Below are 27664 nucleotides of genomic sequence, written 5' to 3'. Positions count from 1 at the left end.
ATCATTCTACACATGTCTAGTTGACAAATTTTCTGTTTCTAAATCTTAATGTAAATGTGAATTTGAAAGGATCCAGCTTTAGTCATTCTTAGGGCAAACTTTTCATTAGATAGATTCATTGAAATCCCCATGATATTCTCATGAATTGCTATTTCTTTCCTTGCCAATTTAGCTCAACCATTTTGTAAGAAGCATCTCATTTAATACTAGTGCTGGAGGAAAAGTATCTTTCAATGAAAATGGTGAGATAGAGGCTGGATTTGATATTATGAATTGGCTCACGTTTCCAAACCAGTCTTTCTGCAGAGTCAAAGTTGGAAGCATAGACCCCATGGCTCCTCAAGAAGAAGTGCTCACTATTTCTGAGGAAGCCATTGTGTGGCCCAACAGGTTTAACCAGGTAAGGTCCATTCATGTATTGGGGGCTATTCATTAGTCCCATCTTCAGTTTTTCACAGTTCAGATAGTGGCATAGCTCTGCTCATCTATAGCTTTAGTGTACACATGGTGACATGGGTGCAGAGGTCTTCTTTGCTGTGTCAGTTGGGTGATGTCACCCATCCAAAACCCTTCTTTTCATCAAATAAAATATTCTCCTTGGAAAACTTTAACAGCTCCAAAGTGAGTGTTAACCACCTGGAGCGAGGCAATAGATACACGACCCCCATCATACCCCATAGGAATAACCCAACCCACACTCTGAGCCCTACAAGAGTTCTTCCAATTATTGCTGGTTCTTCATGACCCTCACACTGAAATATGTGCTTAGAGAAGACTGGCCAAATCTCCAACCCCCAGAATGGTTCGCCTTTCATGTGTGAGGGGGTGAGGCTGTCTGGCCCACGACTCCCCAGAGTGGCTGGGGGTCATCAATATTCATTCTTTCTCTTTTTCCGTACTCACACAGCACCTGGAATGTACTAGAATAGCTTGGACAAGTGAAATATCACAAAAGCGACGAACCAAACAGGACTGGTATCACAGTAAACTATAAGGGGGAAATGATTTCAAGCTTGGCACAGTGATTGGCTGTCCTTCATGAGATAGAATTGTAGCTCTGGAAGGGACCCCAAGGCATCTCACCTGAAGCATACATGGCAGACACTGTAACACTGCAAAATTTCACAATATAGTAAACATTTTCCTCTTTCATCTGTGGACAGGCACAGCCTCTTTCTCTTTGTAATGACAATTGCCCCTTGGGTTATCGTAAGGCAAAGAAGGAAGGGATGCCATTTTGCTGCTATGATTGCCTTCCATGTCCAGAAGGGAAGATTTCCAACCAAACAGGTAAGTAAGTCATGTGCAGAGTCTACGGACACTAATGGGGTCACTAACCATCAATTGGAAAGGTTATGTAGAATTTAAGGATGGTTAGAATCCAAGAGTTAGAAGGGCCATCCAGTCAGGCCACCTGTGGTCAATTAATAATAATAATAATAATAATAATAATAATAATAATAATAGTGTTTGTTTCTTTGTTTCTACCCCAGCCACTCTGGGTGGCTCCTAATAGAATATAACATCATGATAAAACACCAAACATTAAAAACTTCCCTAACAAGGTTGCCTTCAGGTGTCTTCTAAAAGTCAGATAGTCATTTATTTCCTTGACATCTGAGGGAAGGGCATTCCACAGGGCGGGCGCCACCACCGAGGAGGCCCTCTGCCTGGTTAATGATATGGGAGCAGCATCTTACATAAATATTATTAGGAATCACTTGTCATGATGTAGATAAAAATAGGAATCACAGCACCACATGTGTCAATCATTATGTGGGGAGCGGGAGGGGACATGAACGACACACAAAATGGAGATAGAAGTGTCTGCTTTGGGAATGCTACATTTTTCAGAACTTCAATATCCCTTTAAAAATACCTGCACAGTCAACCTTCCAGAAAAGACCAATAAGGACAGAATATGCTAAGTGCTGTTGAAATACAAACTGACATGTTGGGAGGAGTGGAATGAAAACAGAATAAGAGAGGGAGGGAAAGGGTATTCTGTACTTTCAGGAGGTGTTTTTCCTCCCCAAGAAAGAGAGAGGTTATAACAGAAATGGAATGAAGAGAATGACAGCTGAAAGAATATAAGCTAAAACAGAAAGGAAAATAGAAATATTCTGCATACTTCTAACTGATAATATCTTTGAAGAGAAGCCACCCTCAGTCATAGGACTCAGCTTCTAAAGTGGAGGTGGGCATAAAGACCTAGGTGGCCCATGGAACATCCCATAGTTTGGCATATTACAAATTGCATGAGGAGACCACTTAGTTCTTTGCCAGATTTGAACCTGTAAAGTCTCATTCATATTGTTGTAATGCCGGGCTTCAAAATTCTAGTGCAATGCACAAAACGCTGCCATATACAGAAACCAAACTTTTCTTTTTCAGATATGGACGACTGCTTTCCATGTCCACAAGATCATTATCCAAATCTAGAACAGGATTCATGCATTCCAAAATGCATCAGTTTCTTGTCTTATACAGAGCCTTTGGGGATCTGTCTGGCCATTTTGGCTCTTTCGTTTTCCTTCATCACAGCTTTGGTGCTTTGCATCTTCATTAAGCACCGGAACACTCCCATAGTCAAAGCCAACAACCGGAGCCTCACCTTCTCCCTCCTCATTTCCATCTCCCTCTCCTTCCTTTGCTCACTGCTCTTCATAGGCCAGCCTGACAAGGTGACCTGTCTCCTTCGACAAACTGCTTTTGGCATCATCTTTTCAGTGGCAGTTTCTTGCGTGCTGGCCAAGACAACCATCGTGGTTCTTGCTTTCACGGTCACCAAACCCAAGAGGAAATGGGTGGGGAAAAGACAGACTCTCTCCATTGTTTCTTCCTGCTCTTTTATTCAAGCCACTCTTTGTGGTGTGTGGCTGACAACTTCTCCCCCATTCCCAGATTTAGACATGCACTCAATGACTAAAGAAATCCTTCTGGAATGTAATGATGGCTCAGTCACCATGTTCTACTGTGTCTTAGGCTACATGGGCGTACTAGCTATTGTCAGCTTCACTGTAGCTTTCTTAGCCAGGAAGTTGCCTGACAATTTTAATGAAGCCAAATTCATCACCTTCAGCATGCTGGTCTTTTGTAGTGTTTGGCTGTCCTTTGTTCCCACCTATCTGAGCACAAAAGGGAAATACATGGTGGCTGTGGAGATCTTCTCCATCTTAGCTTCCAGTGCTGGCTTACTGGGGTCTATATTCTTCCCAAAATGCTACATTATTGTGGTGAGGCCTGAACTGAACAACAAGCAGCAGCTGAGAAGAAGAAAGAATTGACACATCTAATATTCTGTGGCCCTCATCCCTTGGTCAGGAGGAAACAGAGGAACTCCACATAGCTGCAAGAAACATGTTTGAGTGCATTTATTTGGGAGTCATCACATCACATTTTAACTTTAAAGGATGTCTGCATTGCTGTTGCATGAGTTGTGGCCACATTGAAAATGTGTTGTGCTAAATAGATGAGCATTTAACAAGGAGACCTCTGTGGCAAGAGAATAAAATTGAGCAAACTGCAGCGCTGAAGGATCTTCTGTCATTTTAATACAGTAATTATTTTCTCCCCCATATGTTTGCATTTGTTAAACTCCGCAATCAGGAATAAATGTATATACACACTGAAGTGTTTTCTCTCTCTCTGCTTCTATGATACAAACTGATTTGGTCTGTGATATTCTTTCTAGGGAGAGTGGGGAATTTGATTTGGTTTACGCTGAAAGCCCAGTGCACCTAATTTGCACTTTCCTGAAGTCTCAGGTAGTGTCAGAGGCTAGAAGTGCCTTTCAGCAACTGGTTCAATAACTTATAATGGCTCACCCACCTGAGAGGTGCTGGAACTGAGTTCCAGCTGTAAAAAAAGAAACAAACTCTGGTTGTGAGAATAAAACATGGGGAAGGTACACAGAACATATGCTACCTGGAATTCCTGGGAGGAAAGGTGGGCTACCAAAGCAACAAGTATATAAATCGGTCGGGGGCTTGGATGACTTTTTCCATATTCTAGTTAACTGCATGACTGTGGACCTGGATAGCTCAGTTGGTTAGAGTGTGGCACTGATAATGCCAAGGTTGCAGGAATGACCCCCATGCAGGACAGCTGCATATTCCTGCCTTGCAGGGGGTTGGACTAGATGCTCCTCAGGGTCCCTTCCAACAGTTCTATGCGTCTATGGTTCACATTTCGATTTTGAAGTATTGTAGGTATAAAAAAGAGAGTCAGGTGGTAGCTTTTAATGCCACATAAAAATACAGATCTTGTAAATCTATTTTATACTATTTCCCTCTCCTTAAGGTCTCAATTTTAAGGTGTTTTTCTTTTGCTCACTCTTTTGAAACCTATACAAGTATAGGCGTCTGCATCTCTAGCTGTGAGAGTGAGCAGGACGTAACAGAACTGAGATGTGCTAGAGAACAAATCAGTCCATTTAACATCCATATTGCAAGCAGTCTGGAGATTACAGCCACCGCACTGAAATTTGTCTGTGAGCTCCATTGCACATGTGTATCTGTTGTCTCTATTGGTTTTCATTTCTTCTCAGAAGTTGCACATTCCCTCTACTTTTGATCACCTGCCAGTAGCCACAGCATAAAGATCAAGGTCTTCCTAAACCCCAAACTGGCTATCTCTGCTGACAGTTATGTTGCATCTACATGCTATTCTCTCGACAGCAGCACCATGAAATACGATATTAATGCTCTTATTGCGTGATTCAGCAGGATGGTGGATCTATCGGTATGCTCAGTAGATGTACATCCTGATCATTCTCCAGACTGTGAATCTAGTGAATTGACTACATGTTACTGGTGTCTGATACTATGGGTTGTATCCAACATTAGTCATACTCAGAGTAGACCCATTGAATTCATAGACCTAAATTAGTTATTCCATTAATGTAAATGGGTCTGCTCTAAGCATTACTAACTTTGGATGCAACCCTGTGTGTTTCTTACTAGGATATTTAACTCTTATCTAACCATACTGTTTACTCAATGGCCACTGAAGTTTTCACCTGGATTTCCAAAAGTATTTCTTTCTTTAAAACCTTCTAAATATGAGACCTTTTATGTAGACTTTGAAAACAAGTCATTTGTGGTTGATTAGTCTTATTCCAGGCTCACTTGTTTTCTGGGGGGCTTTTCAGTTGCTCTTGGTCATTACAAGCTGATGCCTCTCTTGCTGCCCACGTGATGAAGACCACAGAAGACCTGCTGAGATCAGATAAACATGTTGTCCGCATTGACTCACAGAATCTGTGATTCTAAATAGGCAATTATTGTTCTTCCTAACTATCAAATTAAACACGATGACTCCTACTTTTCCACAAAGTCCCAAGGGAGCTTCAGTACTAATCACCAGCAAAACCATGCACAGAAGAAGGAAGTATGCTGTTAATAAACCTTGTATCATTCCATGCTGGGGCTAGAGACAGTCAGGGCTCTTGTCAGTTTGATCATTGATACTTTATCTTGTGCAGTTTGAGCTATGCATCAGCCAACTGTGTGTCCATTCAAGCCATGCTTGAAGATAATGAGTATGAATGGGTGTGGAGAAGAATTTTTTTCTTGCAAGTTAGTGGCATCTGTAGTATTAGTACTACTGTTTTTGCCTCGGGTAGTGTGCAAGATTCCAGATGTCAAATGTGGCACCAGTGACCCTCTTCCTATTCTTCATAAGTTCCACCATCCAGGAGATCTCACCATTGCTGGCATCGTGTCTATGATGTACATGTTTTCCAAACCAATAACGTTCATAGAATGTCCCTCAATGGACCTCTTTGATGGAACTTTGTAAGATTTTCAAACTTTCCATTATACGGATCACCAACGTGGCACCTGGGGGGTAAGCATGCACCCCCAGAGATCTTCCCTGGTGCCCACAGGGTTCCCCCCTTGCTGCACTGAAATTAATCTTGAAAGACGCCTTGTATTATAACCGATAGAATAGGTTGCACTGTGTGTTTGGTATGTGTTTCAAGTTTGCAAATGGGACTATGGCTCTCCAAAGCTTGGGTTGCCTGCTATATTAAATAGCCTGTCCTATGAATCCCATGGAGTTTTGTGGGGTTTCCATGAGTCTCTGGTTACAGGTAGGTAGCCGTGTTGGTCTGCTGTAGTCGAAACAAAATAAAATAAATTCCTTCCACTAGCACCTTAGAAACCAACGAAGTTAGTTATTGGTATGAGCTTTCGTGTGCATCTGAAGAAGTGTGCATGCACACAAAAGCTCATACCAAGAACAAACTTAGTTGGTCTCTAAGGTGCTACTGGAAGGATTTTTTTTATCATGAGTATTTGGTTGGCCACTATGTGACTGAGCTCTGGAAAAGATGGATCTTAGGTTAGAACCCCTAAAAACTGGAATTACCATAGAAGGAGTGATTCAACTACTGGTGTTGCAGGGACCTCTGGTGGTGATCTTAACTTCCACTTGCCTCTGATTGTCTTGGACACAAAATATTGAAATAATTTGCATTCAACACACTGAATTTGCCTTAAAAATAGCTTGCTATCCAACAATCAGCTTCTACAGATTATAAATAGCCACAGTCCAAAATGATCATCGATATTTGGAAGCACAATTATTTAAAAAGGGGAGATGCTACCCTTACTAGTAAACTAGCTAAATTATTGAGTCATAATACTCATATTATTTTCCAAAGAGAAGCAGCTCAGATGAAACATTAGCTCATGTTGTCTCATGATGTTTAACCCCTCCCCCAATAAAAATAAGGACATAAGATCCCAATTAATCTCCCCAGAACTTTCTCTATTCTATCGAAACTTAGCTAAATTTTGTATTTTGGTTTTAATGGCAACCTCCAACCCTAAGATCACAGAAAAATTACATAGAAATATAGAAATAGAACCTCTAAGTGGTTTACAAGGAAATAAGGTAGAGCAAAGTTCACTATTGTAGCCATCAAAACTGTTCTTAAATGGAAGGTGAGGTATGCATGGAGAAAAATGGTCCATTTTTAACTATTTCTGATAGTTCAAGGATTCTGCTCACTCTCATTTTATAAGGTGCAATTTGTGTGCATGGATATGTTTTTAGAAATGAGACAATGTCAAATTCTGGATGCACCAGTGCCATTCAGAAAACCAACGCTAAGAAATTTGAATCTCCAAAATATGATGTGGGCAGGTGACTCTCAATGAGAACTTTGCAAACAGGTTCTCTCAAAATAGTATTGGGTGGCTGAGCCCATGTGACAAAAAGCCAACTGTGCATGACAACGTTTCTTCATCCTTGGGATGGAAATAATTTGTAAATCCTCCAATCCTCTCATTTCAGGGTCATGCTACAGATTTACCAGCATGTCCTGGCACTGATATTTGCTGTAGAGGAAATCAATGAAAATCCCAAGATTTTGTCTAATCTCACCCTCAGCTTCCATATCTACAATAGTTATTTCAATCCAAGATGGACCTATCAGGCCTCAATGGAGGTCTTCTCCACCCAGGGCAGATTCATCCCTAACTACAAATGTGATAATGTCAACAATCCAGTAGCTGTCATTGGGGGGCCCATCTCTGAAGTTTGTCTCCACATGGCAGACATCCTGCGCATCTACAAAATCCCACAGGTATGGCGTGCACTAGAGCATGGGAGTATAACAAGTAATTTTCACTTGTGTTTTGGTGATTTGAAGTATTTGTAGGTTGTTTCCAAGGTCAGTTTGTACATTCAGAAAAGTTAAGTACTGAATATATCCTTGTCTTCAGAATACAGAATATTTTAATGTGTTGAGCGATCAGTAGAGAAGGGAATTAAATGTTTAAATGTAAAAGGGGAAAGGATCAGCCTGATGTTCTCATAGACATTGAGTCTGAAGAGGTCCACTCCTCCTGGGAAAGCTCCACTACTTAACTTATAAGTTAGCTATATATGTCAGTCCCAAGAAACCTATCTTAAGGACTTACATTTCCTCTTTGCCTTGTATATTTCAAACTCAGAGGAGAGATATGGAAGGAACTGTAGGTTTTCTCCAGGGAAAAACTGTAAATAAGCAGCAATGTTTGTTAATGTACAAAGAAGTACAAAGTTCTCTTTGCTCATCTTGTACACCTTCATATTATGGAGGTGAAGTTCACAGGGGAAATGCAGGTCTGGTGTTTTTGAGGAAGGTATCATTCAACACTTTTTCAGAATGGGAGAGTAAAGGCAAGAATGAGAGAACAAATTTTTAAGAATAGTTTTATTTTAAAAATTTAAAAAAAATAAGTGATTCTGCAAACTGCAATGTTTTCAGATAAGATCTGATGACATTATACATAACGTATATACACTTATAGATCACTGTCAGACAAATCCAGACATAAAATAAACCCAAAACAAATAAACCACAGGTATGAGAAGGCTTTAAAAGTAGCAACTAGAACCATTTATAGCATATAAATGATAGTTAAACAAGACAAGCTTGCAAAAAAATGACCCTCATTTTACCAAGAAGAAGCAATTAAAGTATTCAAATATCCAGAGTCCTTGGCCATATTCCTCCTTGCTTGGAAATGAAATTAAGTCAGACTAAATTAATATGGTTCTATTGTGTGATCTAAATATTAAGCGTTGCTTTTGACCCTACTCTCTCCAAGCATAGCTGGGGAAGCATAGCAGAAATGGGGAACATTTTCCAGCCCAAGGACCACATTCCCTCCTGAGCAACCTTTTGAGAGCTCTGCAATTGATGGTTGGCGTGAGAGGCAAAAGTGGTAGTGCAATGAATGTAAATGTTACCTTTGTACAGTAGGATAAGTCTTTTTACAGGCACCCCTCTGAATCTTCCTTCCGGATAAATAAAATGTCATAATCTCTGTTGAAGGTGTGTAGCAGAGCTAGTGGGGTGGTTGTTCCAGGGCTAGCTTGAGAGCATTGGCAGGTCACACTGTCCAAATCAGGGTCTGAGGTGTCCTAATCCTGGTGTATATGGATGCTCAGCCTCTTTGTACCTCACAAACACATACACTTGAAATTCTCAGCAGCATTCAATAAATGCAGACTTCTTAATCAAGGTTAAAATCTTCTTTAATGATTGGCATACAACTTCAACAGAATGAAACAACACAGAATTATCCCCCCCCCCTTAATTTTGGAAATTTCCTGCTCTTTTGTCCTTCTTTCATTTCTTCAGCTCATATATGGCTCTGCTCCAGTGACCAAGCAGACAACCCAGACCGTTTTCTACCACCAGATGTTCCCAGATGTGGCTCATCAGTATAAAGGGATGCTCCAGCTACTGCTGCATTTCAGGTGGACGTGGGTTGGGGTGCTGTCTGTGAGCGATGCCAATGGAGAGACATTTGTAAGCAACATACTTCCCCAGTTTGTCAAGAGAGGGATTTGCTTCGATTTCATTGAAAGATTCCCAGTAATGACTAACTCCAATGACATTGCTGTCATAGTGTCAGAAGGGATGGAAACAAGCAATATTGTCAAGAGAAGCACTGCTGATGCGGTGCTCATTCAGGGGGAAATTGATACCATTATAATTTTGAGAATGTTTCATGAGTATTCACAACATGAAGACACATCAGGAAAAGATAAAGTCTGGATTATGACAACTCAGATGGATTTCGCATCAGTTCCCTTCCAAAGGACGTGGGACATAGGTTTATTCCATGGTTCAATAGTCTTTGCTGTCCACTCAGAGGAAGTGTCAGCTTTCCAGAAATTTCTCCAGATGAGAAACCCTACTTCAGACAAAGAATATGACTTTATCAAGGTATTTTGGGAAGAAGCATTCAAATGTTTTTCCCCGAGACCTATGGTCAACAGGCGGGATGGTGAGATCTGCAGTGGGAAGGAGAAGCTGGAGACTCTGCCTGCCTCTGTTTTTGAAATGAGCATGACAGGCCACAGCTACAGTGTTTACACTGCTGTCTTTGCTGTGGCACATGCATTGCATGCCATGCATTCATCCAGGTTCAAGCACAGAGCATTGGTGGATGAAGGAAGAATGAAGCTTCTGGGTCAACAGCTGTGGAAGGTAATGTCTTGAGGAAACTTATGCGGGAAACACCACCATATCTGGGAGAACAAAAAGTGGAATCCAGACAGTGTATAAAGCTGTCTATCAAGGCTATCTTGCATCTAAAAGCCAAACCCCTTAAGAAATTGAATGCATCACTTGGCATCACATTCCTTTTAAAAACTGTAAATAATAGTTGCCAGGATTTTAGCAGTGGTTCAGAGGGAATTTGATAATTTTTCCGTATCGATGGAAGCTAGCGTGTGTGCGTGGGTGGGTGTCTATGGAATAACTTTCATTACAAGTGTCACACAGGAAGAAAGGATTTAGGCTAATCCTGGCTTCCTGTCCTCCTCCAACTTTTATGATATTCTGTCAACTCCAAGTGTCATCACACAGTTTTGCTCTCAGTCCTGTCATAGATTCCATTTTGTTAAGTTTATCTAGGGAACATGAATAAACAGAGGAAGGCCAATTATATTGAATTGGACCATCGGTCTGTCTAGCTCAGTCTTGTTTCCACTGGCTGGCAGCTCCTTGGGACTTTGCCAGACCTACCTAGAGATGTCAGAGACTGGAGCTGGGATGCGCTGCATGCAAAGCACACGCTCTATCACCGAGTTTGTCTTTCCCTGTGTAGAGATTATTTATAGCGCACCCATGCTTTTAAGTAGGACCTAGAGATGGATGTGTACACCCTCCCCTTACTTATTCTTTTCCTCAGCCTTCAAGAGCCAGCTCCAAAACAGTTACTGGTCTATCCCCCCCTTCACAATATGCTTTATTCATATGAGTTGAATCCTGAGGCGCAAGTTGAACTCAAGAGCTACCAGATGCTGCTAGATATAAAGGCTATGTTCTACCTCCACAGTTCGAGTCTGTATGCCTCTGAATACAAACTGTTGAGAACCACATTGAGGACAATATTTTCCTCCCAAGATTTCTATGGTTGGTCAGTGTGAGAACATGATGCTAGGCTTGGTCCATCATCCTCTGGTATACCTGAGGTTCCACCAAAATACAGATTCATTACCCATATCCTTTAACACCCCTATCTTCTTGTTCTTATATTTCCTTCCGAAATTTAGCTCAACCATTTTGTGAGAAGAACCTCATTTAATAGCAGTTCTGGTGAAACAATTTCCTTCAATAAAAATGGAGAGTTAGAAACAGGATTTGATATCACCAACTGGGTGACATTCCCAAACCAGTCCTTTCTGAGAGCCAGAGTTGGAAAGATAGACCCCATGGCACCACGGGAAGAAACATTCACCATTTCTGAGGATGCTATTGTGTGGCCCAAGAGCTTTAATCAGGTAAAGGCCATTCAGGTTGTGCTATAGTCAAGCATTCTGTGGTTCACAGGTCGCTCTGGGAACCTTGGATTGAATTTTTTTGGTCAAATGTTTTCAGCAAGCATGTCAAGCTGGTAGAAATTTATAATAGAAAGAAAGAAAGAAAGAAGAAAGAAAGAAAGAAAGAAAGAAAGAAAGAAAGAAAGAAAGAAAGAAAGAAAGAGGGAGGGTCAAGAAGTCTATTAGAGCACCCTTTGCAAATGTAAGTTTGGATGAACTGTGTTCTGCAAAAGTTCATAGACAAGTGATAAATTATCTGATTCAAGTATAATCTAGTAGGTTCAGAAAAGGGAGACTTGCTCCAGATTGCAAAATGAAACAAAATCCTCCTTGATTCAAAATAACCAGTGAGGTACAAACTTGCAAAAATTAAAACATTCTTTTCTTTCATGTATGGACAGGCACAGCCCCTTTCTGTGTGCAATGACAATTGCCACCCAGGGTATCAGAAGGCCAAGAAGGAAGGGAAGCCATTTTGCTGCTATGATTGCATTCCATGTCTGGAAGGGAAGATCTCAAACCAGAAGGGTAAGAAATATCATGCACACAGTTTGTCAGGGATATTGACATCAGGATATACACAGAGTCATTTCCCTTGTGTCAAAAGAGTGTTTCACAATTCTACAATGGTGGTGGTAGCTGCTGATATGAATGAAGATGGAATCTGATAAACTGACATGCAGTCAGCATAGCCCAGTCCAAGAAGCCAAACCCTGATGATGCCACCTCCGCAGCCAGTGGTTTACCTCCAGTATTTTCCTCTCTCTTCCTGGGCCATGACCTTCAACAGGAAGGAGTTATGAAAGGACCACCTGTGTCTCAAGGCCCTTCAGCTTCCTGCCCCAAGTCGCACAGCCCCTTGCTATACATTGAAGGTTGTTGCGGCAGTATTGTTAGTACAGTGGTACCCCGCTAGACGAATGCCTCAGAAGATGAAAAACCCGCTAGACGAAAGGGTTTTTCGTTTTCTGAGGTGCTTCGCAAGACGGATTTTTCTAAGGGCTTGCTTCGCTAGACGAAACAGCCCTGCCTCTCCTGTCATGGCGACGGTCACTGCACGCACGCACACTCGCTTCCCCGCTCCTCCGGCTCCCTCCCACCTTCCTGCTGATGGCTCCTCCGGCTCCCTCCCACCTTCCAGCTGACCTTCCGACCTTCCGGCTGCCTCGCGCCACTGCCCACCGCCCTCGTGCACCCCCCTCAGCCAGCGTTGCAGCCGGAGTCGCGCTCCCGAGCCCCGCCGCCCTCCAGCAGCCGCGTCGCGTGGTGTCCACAAGGCGCAGGTGAGTCCAAGGACCGGCTGCGGCAGCTGCCCTGCTTCTCCCCACCCCTCCCCGCCGTGGTGCTTCGCAAGACGAAAAAACTTGCTCTATGAAAAAACTTGCAGAACAAATTATTTTCGTCTTGCGAGGCACCACTGTACCCACATGGATCAGAAGGAAAGGGTTGTGGTGAGTGGTTTACAAGACTTGGCAATTTCTCTGCCACATTGTGAATCTTTGCACCTGGAAGACACTACACATGATACATAAATTCCATTCATGAATTGCTTCCTGTAAAACATCTAAAAGCAATCTAACAATAAAATATCAACAATGGAATGCCACAATTTTCAAAAAGTAATGTCAAAGTGACACAGACCAAACTCATTCATTCATTTTAAAGACTTATGCCCCACCTTTCAGTCTATTGCCTCTTGAGGTGAAATGCAAAAGAACAGCAAGCTACATGTACTCAACCCAGACCCAGCTGTTGGGATATAGTTCCATTCTACCTTAAAAGGAACAGGCACGACTGTTGTGTGTCACATGTCTGTTTGCATTTCCAGCACAGTCTGCTGGGAACTTCTGTTTGTATATTGCTTTTGCTTTGCTGCTGTTTTGCTGGAGATGAAGGGAAGCAGACATGTTTTTCTTGGTTCCTGAACTATGCTGAAAAAACACCTGTAAATAATGCTTACACATGTCTCTGTCCGCCACTTCTGTTGTGAGGATTTATTCACTCTGCTGATAAGAGGGTGCATAGCTTCTGAACATTTCGGAGGCTCGTGTCGCTGATTGATGCTGTTCTGGGAACTGGAGTTCTCCTGGCTGCTGGCCGGTGGCTGGAGCCAGCTGGGGGCCTGCCAAATTCCCCTGTCTCCTCGGCTGCATCCCAATACCAGCAGCTCAAAATCTTCTATGTGATTGATTGAGCCAAAGTGTGCTTTCTTGTAGCTCTGCAGTACAAAGAAATTGACAATTGGTGCTGTCAACTGCCTTTGTATAGTTGGTGCAGAATGTTCTTGCTGACAGGGAAAGGGTTAACAGTGGTCCCTGTGGCTGATCCTTCAGCAGTCAGTGGAAACAGCAAGGCTGCCCTTCCCCAGACCAAGAGGGGAGTTTGTTCCACGCCTCCCCAACAAGAAGTAGTAGGGAAAGACCTATTCATTGACAAAACTGAGCATCCAGTGCTGCTGGGTTGCTCTTCTGTGAGAACATCTTGCAAATAGTTATATTTCCATTTTTAACCTGACAACATTCATCCAGGTCTTTCTCATATTTAGATTTGATTATTTCAGATCTGATGTTTTCTTTTCCAGACACAGAGAACTGTTTCCAGTGTCCAGAAGATCAGTTTCCAAATGACGACCAGGATTCATGTATTCCAAAATACATAACCTTCCTGACGTATGAAGAACCTTTGGGAATCACTTTGACCAGTTCTGCTCTTTCCTTGTCTTTCATCACAGCTTTGGTGCTGGGAATCTTCATTATGCACAGGGACACTCCCATAGTCAAAGCCAACAACCGGAGCCTCACCTACCTTCTCCTTCTCTCCCTCCTTCTCTCCTTTCTTTGTGTTTTGCTATTCATTGGCCAGCCTGAAAGTCTCACCTGTCTTCTTCAACAAACCACATTTGGCATAATCTTTTCAGTGGCAATTTCTTGTGTGTTGGCCAAAACCATCATTGTCGTTCTGGCTTTCATGGCCACCAAACCAGGGAGCAGGATGAGGATGTGGGCAGGAACAAGACTGTCCATTTCCATTGTTCTTTCCTGCTCCCTTACACAAGTCGCCATTTGCATTGTGTGGCTGGCAATATCTCCTCCGTTCCCAGATTTAGATATGCATTCAGTGACCAAAGAGATTGTATTGCAATGTAATGAAGGATCATCCTTCATGTTCTATTGTGCTCTGAGCTTTATGGGCTTCTTGGCCATTTCCAGCTTCATCATGGCATTCCTAGCCCGGAAGTTGCCTGACAGCTTTAATGAAGCCAAGTTCATCACCTTCAGCATGTTGGTCTTTTGTAGCGTTTGGCTTTCCTTTGTCCCAACGTACTTGAGCACCAAAGGAAAATACATGGTGGCTGTCAAGATCTTCTCCATCTTGGCCTCCAGCTTTGGGATTCTTGGCTGCATATTTTCCCCAAAATGTTATATTATTATACTGAGGCCTGAGTTGAATAACAAGGAGCAGTTAAGAAGAAGGAATCATTGAAGCCACTAAAATTCTATGACTTTAGAAAAGCCATGAGTAAACCTTTGGACTTGGATCATTTTGAGATGTCTTCCTGTTTTCTTTGTTGTAAGACACTTGGAGCCTGATTGTTTTTGTAGAAGAGAAGCGTACAAATAAAATTATGACTGACTGAATGATCATACTTTCTACAAGTCTTCCCAAGACAGATGTTATGCTAACCAGTCTATAATTTTCAGGACCTTAAGGCCTGAACAACAACAACAACAACAACTTTCATTTATATCTTGCCCTCCCCAGCCAAAGTCGGGCTCAGGGCAGCTAACAACAGATATATAACATAAGTATAAAATCAAACAATAATTAAATTACCTCCTAAAAACAGGTCAAAATCAAATTAAAGTCTAATTAGATGGCTTTCCGCAGGGTTAAGGTTGGGAACAGTAAATGTTCATCAGGCCCAACTGTTTATGCTGATCTTATATGGGCCAGTGAGAATACTGGGAGGCCTCTTTCATATTAGTTCTAATATAAAAAGGAAAGGGGAGACAGACTGAGCCCTGACCAAAGACCTGGCGGAACAGCTCCGTCTTGCAGGCCCTGTGGAAAGATGTCAAATCCTGCAGGGCCCTGATCTCTTGTGACAGAGCGTTCCACCAGGCTGGGGTTGAAGAAGTCAAACTCTTCTTAAGTAAGCATGGAAGTTTCTACAGTGAATCACTGGGCAGGCAATGAATAGTCTCTGGCAGACCTTATAAGGTGGGCAACCTCTGGCATGGGAAGAGGTGGAGAGTCTGCTGGGTTGCTGAGTTGATCCTTGCTCTCTAGGTGCCTCATTACAAATGAACAGTAGTCAGGACTGCAGAGAATACAAACTTAGGGCTGGTTCTCAAGGATATTAATCTCCCTCCACACACAATATTTTTTCAAGGGGATTTCAAACATCATCTTATTAATAGGGAATCTTTTGAAACTTTTCTGCTACTTTTGAACTCTGGAAAATACCCACAAAATACCCTCATTCTCTCCATTCATGAAGACCTCTGAGACCTGCACAGAGCAGGCAGCCCAACTTCACTTTCAAGTATAGTGCATCTAGCATATTGTTTGCTTAATGGTCCCTGATAGTGCAAAGCTGAGAATATAAACATCATCTGCCCCTAACTACTATAGTTACATCCATCTAGTTTCTTGCTACAAATTGCATCATCTGGGCCCATTAATTTCCATATCACAACTAGGTGACAACATAAACTGGATGATTGCAGCCATCACATCTAAGTGCCTGTAAACCATAATAATGTGATTATCAACCTTGTAATTATTAACATAAGAACAGAAGACACTTCTCCCCATATAAAGGGACTATGAGCTACATTATTATTAACGAAAATAGGAGGATCCTGCTAATATTCCTTGTACATTTCCAAGGTATGACGAGATAGCCAGCGCTTGGTCAGTCTGATAACAGAGACTTCATCCTGCACCATCTGAGCCACAAACCAGCCCCTAGTGTCTCCTTAAGTCAGGCTGTGCAGGCTTCAGTACAGGACTCAGCAAAGGAGAATGTGGAGGTGGGAGAATTTATGAACAAGAAGAATTATTTCATGCCAGATAGTTGGATTTGTACTATGGCTGCCAGTGCTTTTGCCTCAGGTGACATGCAAGATTCCTAATACTGAATGCAGCATCAGTAATCCCCTTCCTATTCTTCACAAGTACTACCAGCCAGGAGACCTCATCATTGCTGGTATTATGTCTCAGATCTACATATTCTTCAACTCAATAGACTTCAAAAAATGTCCTTCTAGTGACCTCTTTGATGACATTGTGTAAGATTTGTTTTCTAAAATCCTGTGGTACCACATATTTATTATATTTTCCCTGGAAGAGCCAGGCCCATAGATCAGTGTTAGATCCAGTGAATGGGAGAAGAATGGCAGCTCAACTTTCCCAGCCTTTGTCAAATAATTGCATCATACCAGTATCTAAGCCACATTAATCATCACCTTCCTTTTGTCTTTTTAGTTGTGGCAGCCATGAATCTAACATCCCAAGCCTATTTCCCTCAGCAGCTTAAGGAGCAATTCAAAGCCAGGATCTGCAAGGTGGATCCGCCTGGGCTCAGCCAGCTGAAACCCCTCATCCCAGATCAGACCGAGATATATTGATGTAAGTCTCCCATTCCAGCTAATTGGGAGCTCATCTGACTCATACAAGGCCAGGGTAAGCCCCCAAAAGGGGAGATGTTCCAGGTGCTGGGCAGTGCTGGGACAGGTGGAGAGCTATTCCATACTCCATTGGGTTGCCTTCAAATGACCTAGCATCCCAGTGGAAGCAACATTACCAAAAGGGATTGTGTAAGTCAAACTCTCTTTTTTAAAAGGCTTAGTTCCCCAGTTTAGGGCTGGAATCTGTGTGTGCTAATGTTCCTCCAGATTTCCCTAGACTGAGAAAGATTGATCTGTAAAATATTATTAGCTCAGCTGAAGTGTAGCAGATGTCCCATCCAGAAGGAAACACACTGTATATATAATTGCATCGGAAAGACAGACATATGTTTGTCATACATCTACCAAGAACACATCTTTCTAGGTTTTGTAGAATTATTGGCTACCCCAACTAGTGATTATTATTATTTCTTTATTCTTGATTATTCTGCTGTAAACAGGGCTTCCGTATTTCAAACCTTATGTTTTCTTTTCTAGACATGGACGACTGTTTGCAATGTCCAGAGGATCAGTATCCAAATAATGCCCAGGATTCATGCATTCCAAAAGTCCTAAGTTTCCTGTCTTATGAAGAAGCTTTGGGGATGACTCTGGCAATATTGGCTCTTTCCTTTTCATTCATTACAGCTTTAGTGCTTGGCATCTTTGTTAAGCACCAGGGCACTCCCATTGTCAAAGCCAACAACCGGAATCTCACCTACACTCTCCTCATGTTCCTCCTTCTCTCCTTCCTTTGTGCTTTGCTGTTCATTGGCCAACCAAAAATGCTGACATGTCTTCTTCAACAATCTGCTTTTGGCATTATCTTCACGGCAGCTGTGTCTTGTGTTCTGGCCAAAACCACCATTGTCGTTCTAGCTTTCATGGCCACCATGCCTGGATCCCGAATGAGGAAATGGTTGGGGAAGAGACTGGCTGTTTCCATTGTTCTTGGCTCCTCTCTGATTCAAACCACTATTTGCACGGTGTGGCTCTCAACCTCTACCCCATTCCCAGATTTCAACATGCACTCAGTTGTTAAAGAAATTATACTAGAATGTAATGAGGGCTCAGTCGCCTTGTTTTACTGCGTCTTGGGCTTCATGGGTTTGCTTGCCACTGTCAGCTTCTGTGTTGCTTTCTTAGCCCGTAAGTTGCCTGATAGTTTTAATGAAGCCAAGTTTATCACCTTCAGTATGTTGGTCTTTTGCAGTGTTTGGTTGACCTTTGTCCCAACCTATCTCAGCACAAGGGGGAAATATATGGTTGCCGTGGAGATTTTCTCCATCTTGGCCTCCAGTGCTGGGTTACTGGTTTGTATCTTTTCTCCAAAGCTCTATATCATTCTGTTGAGACCTGAGCTGAACAACAAAGAACAGCTAAGAAGAACAAAACAATGAAATATGCTAAATTATTTGGCCATTTTAAATTAGCAATGTGTAAGTGACAGGAATTAACCCAGGGAGAAATAACTCATTCCTGTGGCCTTTTATACTGAGGGGGAGTGTATTGGTTCTGTTATTATGGTATGTATTTTTATGTTTTTATACTGTAAACTGCCCTGTGATCTTCGGACGAAGGGTAGTCTAGGAATCTAATAAAGAAAAATAATACGCATGAGCTAAATTGTGCTGTAATTTATTGGACTGAGACCTATGTTGCTGTTGCATTCTTTATTATTTATTTAGTGTAGATAAAATGCAATGTGAACTGCGGTTTGGATCTAGACTTACTCATATTTAGAATAGACTGTTTGAAAGAAGTGAAACATAGAATAGTCTCATTGATGTACAATATTTATGTTTAATTGACTTCTCAATATCCAGACAAAAGAAAATATATGTGAGATACTGGGCTGGATTCAGACTCATAACAGTACTTATCTTCGAGTGAAATAGGCTAAACTACTAAAACTGTCTGGCTCAAAACCTTATATTTTTAATCAACAGAAGCAACTGAATACTTATTGCACTTCCAGAAAAAATAATCCATAATTGTTGCTCTAATAGCTTGTGTGGAGAAAAGCTGAGTATTTGCCAGTTTGTTTAAGTTTTGTACTTTGGAAAAAGATTTACTTCTGCTGATGTCAGTGTTGAAGTTTGAGACATGCGCCGCAGGCCTGAGTTGCTTAAGGCCCGAGCCACAGCAGAGGGATTTGCATTGCCTTACCCAAAACATTGAAAGAAAGTAATGTGAATCATTTTTATAACCCGATCAGCCCAAGTGAACCTTTCCTCCTCTGAAGACAAGTCAGGCTGTTTCTTTGCTATGTAACCAATGTCATGGAAATCATTGTATCCTGCTCAATACACAGTGTGTATGAGAAGGAAATAGGGGCAAAAGTCTGGATCACAACAGCTTTCCATGAAATCAGCTTGGACTTCTCAATTTCTCCTAATGACTCGCAATATCTTCAGAGTTCTCTCTCTTTTGCAGTGAAGACCACAACAAGGAGACCAAACATGACTACTATGAAACACAGTCCAAACATCTCCAGGTTTTTTTTAAGGGAAGCATTTTGGTGTTCATGTTCAAAGCATGTGTTATTCGTGAAAGGCTGGATCAGCTGGAGACAGGAGGAGAAAGTGGAGATGTTGAAATTCTACTCCTTTGTATCTATATTAAAATGTTGTTTTCTATTTGATGCAGCTTGCCATAACCTCATGGTGAAGGGCGGGTAATTAATTTTAAAAGTGAAATACATCTGCAGGGTGGGCCATAGAGGAAGATTTCCCCCTCTAGTTTGTTTCCAGGCCTTGCCCACTTCATCCAGACAGAGCCCATGTGCCAGACATCTAATCAGTGGGCATGGTGGCACAAGAAGCTCTATTGGCTGCCTCCCCCCAGATGCAGTGACACCACAAAGAAGGACCAAATGTGGTTTTTCATTTGAATTCGAAAACATTCAAGTTTTCAAAATAAGGCTCCATTTGGAACTTCTGCAAAAGTTGACTCCACCTCAGTGATTAAATATAGTTCAAACCAGTTACATGCCTGTGCTGTTTTTTCATTTTAAGACCTCAGTTGTGAACACATTTGTAACTATAACAAGTTAAAACGTCCTCCCACTGAGGATTATCCAGAGAAGATTTCAGCTGAGATGTGAAAAACATGTTTTCTTTTGCAATATTGCAGAGAAACAATGAATCAGATCAAGTTCTTAACAGACCTGCAATTATCAAATTAATCACCATTATTTGTACTCCCCCCCCCATCCTTGGAGCGGTCTACTGGTCCCATGCAAAATAACAATCAAAGACTAAGGGATGTTATTAATATCTAAGAGTCACTCAGAGCCGGGCCTATAGACATAGCTCTGAATGGCCACTTATTCTTTATTCTGTATTTTTTGCCCTTGAATCAGCTGGGTGAGTGATCATTCAAATTCCGCTGAATAAGAATCACAGAGCAGATGGCTTGGTGTCTACCATTAAACTCTCTACACGATGGTAGTATTTGGGGTGGTGGTGTTCCTACTGCTGTCCCAGGGGATATGCATGCTTGCTCCTCTTCCTCAATGTTCTATCAAAGAACCTGTTCCTATAATTCACAAATATTATCAGTCGGGAGACCTCATCATCGCTGGCATTATTTCTCAGATCTACATATCTTCAAGCACCATATCCTTTGAAAAACATCCGGCTCAGGAACTTTCCGATGACCACATGTATGTTGCTTTAAAGCAAAGCCATATCATAGTGTTTTAGTGATACTATTCCAAGTCATGCTGCTCTTTTGTATGGGATTTGGGAACAAACTGTTGGAAGTGCATATTGATTTATTGATTGTCTTTAGGGTCAGTCAGTTAGTTTGGGGGATTATTATTGAGCATATCTGAAATCTCTGTCCCTCTTTTTAATGCGAGGATGAGAAAACTACATATTAATCATTTTCTCGTTACATAGTAGTCTGGACAGCATATTTCTTTCAATTGTGCTTCATAGAGATGATCACTATCTCTCCATTTTGATGCTAAATATGTGGGACATTTCTCGGAACTGATATACAGAGGGATACTATATGTAATGTCTTGAGTTTCAATGAAATATTTCAGGGTATGTTCATCAACATTAAAGCCATAACAGATGTTGTGAGAGCTGCTGATTTCCAAGAGTTTAGGAAGAGTGATGCTCTGAGGAGTCTTGACAAAAGAAAATATTTGTCCAGGATTAACTGTTTCTGAAGCTTGAAGTAGAGTTCCAAGAGCGCAATGAGAAAAACATCAGCGAGTCTAGCTTGCTTGATCCGTTCTATTTCACATGATCAGATCAGAAGAATCTTTATTTGCAGCTGCAACTAGCCATAGCAATATAGTAAAATACACTGAAGATAGACATAAAAACTGAATTATACATAATACATTTTAGAGGTTTACATCAATAATAAAAAATAGATCTTAATCTCATTGCCTTCACTGAGAACCTTGCAGTTTTTGCTGTTCAATGAAGTGGCATGCCTGGATAGGGCTTAAGGAGTAGGCACTAATGCAGCCATCATGGAAAGATAGGTCAGAGTATCATATAATGTTCTCTTCCTTCCCAATGGCCTGTATAGTTGTGCTGCAAATTTCTATTGCTGCTGCTGCTTCTGTTTGCAACACAATGACTGTATGTTTGTAAATGAGATGATGTTTGAAGTTGGAGGTCATTGTTTAAAATACTTGGACCTTGGCCTTAAAAGCCATTCATGTGCGATATGTTAATTAAATATACACTGAACTGAAATGTTGTGAATGTGATGAACTGAAGCCGATGGTGTAAAATGTAACACATGACTCTCACCATATGACACTTGATAAAGGGTCCTGACTCAGAACTACCAGCACATCCTGGCCTTGGCATTTGCTGTGAAGGAGATCAATGCCAACCCCCAAATCTTGTGCAATGTCACTCTTGGATTCCACATCTATAACAGTCATTTCAGTGCCAGCTGGACCTATCAAGCCTCCATAGAACTTCTCTCTAGACGCGCCAAGTTCATCCCTAACTACAAGTGTGATGTTGAGAATACTCCAGTAGCAGTCATCGGGGGACCAAACTCTAATGTCTGTCTTCACATGGCAACTATCCTGAGCATGTGCAAGATGCCACAAGTAAGACGTGTGTGGGGAACCTCTAAGTTGAACAAGTCATTTGAATGCCATTCACCTCCATCTTGATGCGTTTTGCAGACAAGAAAAGTTGTGAATGAAATAGATAGACACATTCAGAATATTATTGAAATAAAATAAACCTTGGAGTTTATCCATCTATCTACCTTATTCATTTTTGTACCCAAAGTTGCAAAAATTGATAAGGTCTCATGGTTCAGTTTGAAAAAAACAAACCTTGTGGTCTATCTATATCATCTATCTATCTATTGATCGATCATCTATATCTATCTATATCTATCTATCATCTATCTATCTATCTATCTATCTATCTATCTATCTATCTATCCATCTATCTAATCTATCTATCATCTATCTATCATCCATCTATCATCTATCTAGCTATCATCTATCTAGCTATCTAGCTGTCTAGCTATATCTATCTATTATCTATCATCTATATCTATCCATCATCTATCTATCTATCTATCTATCTATCATCTATCTATCTATCATCTATCTATCTATCTATCTATCTATCTATCTATATCTATCTATCATCTATCATCTATCTATCTATCATCTATCTATCAATCTATCTATCTATCATCTATCATCTATCAATCTAATCTGTCATCTATCTATCTATATCTATCTATCATCTATCTATCTATCATCTATCTATTATCTATCTACCTTACTCATTTTTGTACCAAAGTCATAAAAATTGACAAGGTCTCATGGCTCAGTGACCCAAGGTAATATCCTACTATTTGTCCTTCTTTGATGGACCATTAGCTAAATTTTCCCAGGCTGCCTAAATATAGCATGAATTCAGTTCAAGAGATTTTTTACCCATCTAATATATTGAATGTGAAAGTTTTCCCTAGCTTATATAGTCATGTAGTTACCAGAGTGGTGGTGGGTGAGGAATGGGGTGAGCCGGACCACAGTTCAGATATATTATCTAAGATTATATATCTGATTCATTACATCCATATCAATCTTTCTTTAAAGATGTTTAGTACTGGATTGGTTTTGGTATTCAAGGGTAAAACAATTTGAGGGGGAAAGCACAATTTGTCATGTCTCTATACTCACAAAGCAAGAAATGTTTCTCTTCTCAAAACTAGCTCATATATGGCTCTTCTCCAGTCATGAATAATGAAACTCAGGCTGTCTTCTTCCACCGGATGTTCCCAAATGGAGCCTTTCAGTACAAGGGAATTCTCCACTTACTTCTGCATTTCTCATGGACGTGGATTGGAGTTGTTTCCCAGGATGACGACAACACAGAGAGCTTTATAGAGAACATACTTCCTCTGCTTTCCCAGGGTGGCATCTGCTTCGACTTCATAGAAAAATTCCCCAAACTAACTTCTTCCAGTGGCTTTGGAGACATGGTAGGAGAAGGCTTAAAGACACTTAATGTCATTATGTCAAGTACTGCCCATGTTGTGCTTGTGCATGGAGAAATTCAGACCATGATGGTTTTGAGAGTCATGCCCCAAATTGCAGATATGGAGAATATGCCATGGAGGACAAAAGCTAAAATTTGTATTATGACAGCCCAGATGGATTTCACATCATTCCCCTTCCAAAGAGATTGGGACATACATTTTCTCCATGGTGCTTTGTCCCTTTCAGTTCATTCAAAGGAGGTGCTGCTTTTCCGCACATTTCTTGAGAACAGAAACCCTGCTTCAGTAGAAGAAGATGGCTTCATCAGGGAGTTCTGGGAAGAATCATTTGACTGTTCATTTCCCAGTTCTGCGGCACACAAGATGGACAGGAAAAGGTGTTCTGGGAATGAGAGGCTGGAGATGCTTCCTGTTTCTGTTTTTGAAATGGGCATGACTGCTCATAGTTACAGCGTCTACAATGCAGTCTATGCAATAGCACATAGTTTGCATGTCAGCTATTTATCACAACTCAAATACACAGGAATATCACGCTGTGGAAGGTGGACGATTCTGAAGGCACAACAGTGGCAGGTGATGGCCTGAACATAATGGCCTGATCAGATGGAAGACACCACCACCTATTTCGTGCAACAGCATTGCTTAGATCAGGGGTTGTCAAGCTGGTCCCTACCGCCCACTAGTGGGCGTTTCAGGATTCTAGGTGGGCGGTAGGGGGTTCTAAGGCACAAGCCTAATCCTCCTTCCAACGAGCACTGGTGGATGGTAAGGAAATTTTACCAACAAGAAAGATACATTAGAAGCAGTAGGTATAAAAGGTTGACTACCCCTGGCTTAGAGGGTTCAGAAATTTGCATTATTATTAAGGATAGAGTTCTATCCTTTAAATGGTGGCTGAAGAAATGACTTCCTTCTAAAAAAAACACAAAACCCTGCCCACTGCAACTTATAAAAAGCTGATCAGTGGTTTGACTATAACTAGTGATGGTAAAGCTTTGTAATGGAACTATTTTAAAGCTCATAATGAATTTATGTATGATTTGTGGGATGTAGTTACCAGAAAAGGAGAGGGTTGTTTTTTCCCCAGCTTCCCACCCCTTTGCTTGGAAATGTAATTCGACCATAGGTAAAAGAGTGGTCTGTACTTCCGTGAGCAGTCTGGTATTCACAATCCCCCCCCCCAACGACTTATTTAGAAGAAGATTATCATATGGTATCACCCCAGATGCATTTTGGGGTAAAAATGGAGCTCATCTGAAATTTTAGGTGACTTATTGTTACTGTTGATGCCATTGGCCTGTATAAAGACTTTTAAGGGAACACAATCTGAATACTCCAAGTAAAATATTTTATCACCATATTTCATAGTTCCATGTTTTGCACCTTTACACACTTACGATTTCCGTTCCTCATAATTTAGCTCCACCGTATTCTCAGGAGAATTTCATTTAACAACAGTGTGGGGGAAATGGTGTCCTTTGATCAAAATGGGGAATTGGCTGCTGGCTTTGACATTATAAACTGGGTCACAGTCCCAAACCAGACCTTCTTCAGGGTTAAAGTTGGAAAGATAGACCCTCCGACTCTCCAAGATAAGGAAGATGCTGTGACCTCCCTGGACAACGTCTTCACCATTCATGAGGATCTCATCATCTGGCCCAAACAATTTAACCAGGTGCAGTCCTTGCATATTTCAGGCTGTATTGATTAATTTCCTCAATATTCAAGAAGTGAGTTATCTAGATACTCAAATGATTGTAGTTCACTGTCCCCAGTGAAATCATGCTTTTGAACCAAAACATTCACCTTGCATAATGCTGGAATTTCATTGCTATGCAATGTCCTTTGGCCTTTTCATTGTTCTAGTCAAAGTTTGCTGGTAGTAGAGAAAATCTGATGACGATTCAACCACCCATCTAAAGCCATCGTGGACTCTCACTGGTGTGGCCGAAGAGCACTTTTGCAACCCTCTATCCTTTCCCCTCTTTCACAGTAGAGATTTAGATGAGTTCCTATGCTGGTATAAATCTCATTCCAATTTGGGGATATTTCAGAGGGTGAAGGTGGCTTTTAATTCATTGGGTCAAATCCATTCCCTGATCTTTCCTGTCACATCTCTCAATGGCCCAGACATGCCCTCTGGAACTGATGTTATTACACAAAACCACTGTGAAGCCTTTTCTTAAATGGATAGATAAGACTGAGATAAAGTTTCCATAATAAAGGATCTCAATATAAGCACATTGTTATTTCTTTTATGCACAGTCACAGCCCCTTTCCATGTGTAATGACCACTGCCATCCAGGTTATAGTAGGACCAAGAAAGAAGGAAAGCCATTTTGCTGCTATGATTGCTTTCCATGTCCAGAAGGGAAAATCTCAAACTGGAAAGGTAAGAAATTTCATATAGATAGTTGATCCAATCCGTAGCTCATCAAATTGAACAGCTATGACCTTGCTTATCCACATCAGTTTTTAAAAGCAAACAGAATCTACCGGTAATTACCACCCTTTTCTCTGTACAAGACAACATAGCACATCATCACCCCCTCAGATGATGCTTCAAGGAGATTTGCCACTCCAGTTTTCAAAATGTGAATATAAACATATAAATATTTTAAAAACTGCATATGCACATAAATGTGATATAGAAAGTATGAAGTCTGAGGTGTATGAATATCTAAAACACTTTCAAACCTTCTGAAAATGCATTTTTTAAAATATTTCATCATCCCTTTAAAACACATGGCCTGAACATACCCCTGTATCTGGGAACAGGGATATATACCTTTCCTACTGCAAGATTAACTTTGATATTTTTATTCTACCAACAGTGTTGCAAAGGAAGAAATAAATGAATTGATGCACAGTGCAAGGGCTGAGATTCTCATTTATGCATGCTATGTTCTTTGTATTCTGATTCCAGATATGGATGATTGCTTTCAATGTCCAGGAGATCAATATCCAAACATTGGTCGGGATACATGTCTTCCAAAAACCACCAGCTTCCTTTCTCACAAAGAACCTCTGGGGATCAGCTTGGACGCTGCTGCTCTCTCCTTTTCTTGCATCACAGCTCTTGTGCTTGGAATCTTTATGAAGAACAAGGACACACCCATAGTCAGAGCAAACAACAGGGGCCTCACCTACACTCTCCTCCTCGCCCTCCTGCTCTGCTTCCTTTCTGCTTTGCTGTTCATTGGACAACCGGAGGTTGTGACCTGCCTCCTTCGACAAATACTTTTTAGCATAATCTTCTCTGTGGCAGTTTCTTGCGTATTGGCCAAAACCACCATTGTGGTGCTAGCTTTCATGGCCACGAAGCCAGGGTCCCGAATGAGGAAGTGGGTGGGGAAACAATTAGCCATCTCCATAGTCCTATCCTGCTCCCTGATTCAAGCCACAATCTGTAGTGTCTGGCTGGCAACCACTCCCCCATTCCCAGACTTTGACAAACACTCAATGCCAAAAGAAATTGTGCTTGAATGCAATGAAGGGTCGACTGCCATGCTTTACTGTGTGTTGGGCTTCCTGTGTCTCCTGGCCGTTGTCAGCTTCACGGTGGCCTTCTTAGCTAGAAAGTTGCCAGACAGTTTCAATGAAGCCAAGTTCATCACCTTCAGCATGTTGATCTTTTGCACGGTATGGCTGTCCTTTGTTCCCACGTATCTGAGTACCAAGGGGAAGTACATGGTGGCCGTGGAGATCTTCTCCATTTTGTCCTCCAGTTTTGGATTACTGAGCTGCATCTTTTCCCCAAAATGCTATGTCATTTTAATGAGACCTGATCTGAATAGCAAAGAGCAGCTCAACATAAGAAAGAATTAAAATAATTAACAAGTCTGTCTGTTCAATTCTATATGGCACGTTTAAATAAATTTTTGAGATTAAATCACGTGTTACACAATAGTGTAACATTAGCATTGAGACACTCCCTTCTGGATCCTTTCTATCAGTGGAATGGAGATAATGTTGAACATTGGGGAAGTTTAATGAATATAGACTCATACAATTGAAGAGTTGGACAGGGTCTAATGTAGTAATCTCAGGAAAAGGATCCCTGACAGATGTTCATCCAAACTTGGGTTAAGAATGAAGGGCATCACAGGAAACCTCAATTCTGGCCTCTGATTGAGTTAAATATAACA

General features: G+C 41.3%; 2 protein-coding genes across 3 annotated transcripts in view; one reads left to right on the top strand and one right to left on the bottom strand.

Annotated features, from left to right (window-relative positions):
* The window catches only part of LOC310666072 (uncharacterized protein), a 1539811-nt gene that overhangs the window by 417661 nt on the left and 1094486 nt on the right, over window positions 1–27664 (bottom strand). The window lies entirely within an intron of this gene.
* On the top strand, window positions 332–3287 carry LOC310667159 (vomeronasal type-2 receptor 26-like; the record flags this gene model as incomplete). Its single annotated transcript, XM_083418883.1, has 3 exons — window positions 332–400; window positions 1164–1290; window positions 2395–3287. The coding sequence occupies 3 exons, from the start codon at window positions 332–334 to the stop codon at window positions 3285–3287; spliced, it is 1089 nt and encodes a 362-aa protein (XP_083275009.1).

The sequence above is a fragment of the Podarcis tiliguerta genome, assembly GCF_965153285.1.
Source record: "Podarcis tiliguerta genome assembly, chromosome: 16".
NCBI lineage: Eukaryota > Metazoa > Chordata > Lepidosauria > Squamata > Lacertidae > Podarcis > Podarcis tiliguerta.
The sequence above is the reverse complement of the archived record's forward strand: the minus strand, read 5'-3'. Positions and strand labels throughout refer to the sequence as shown.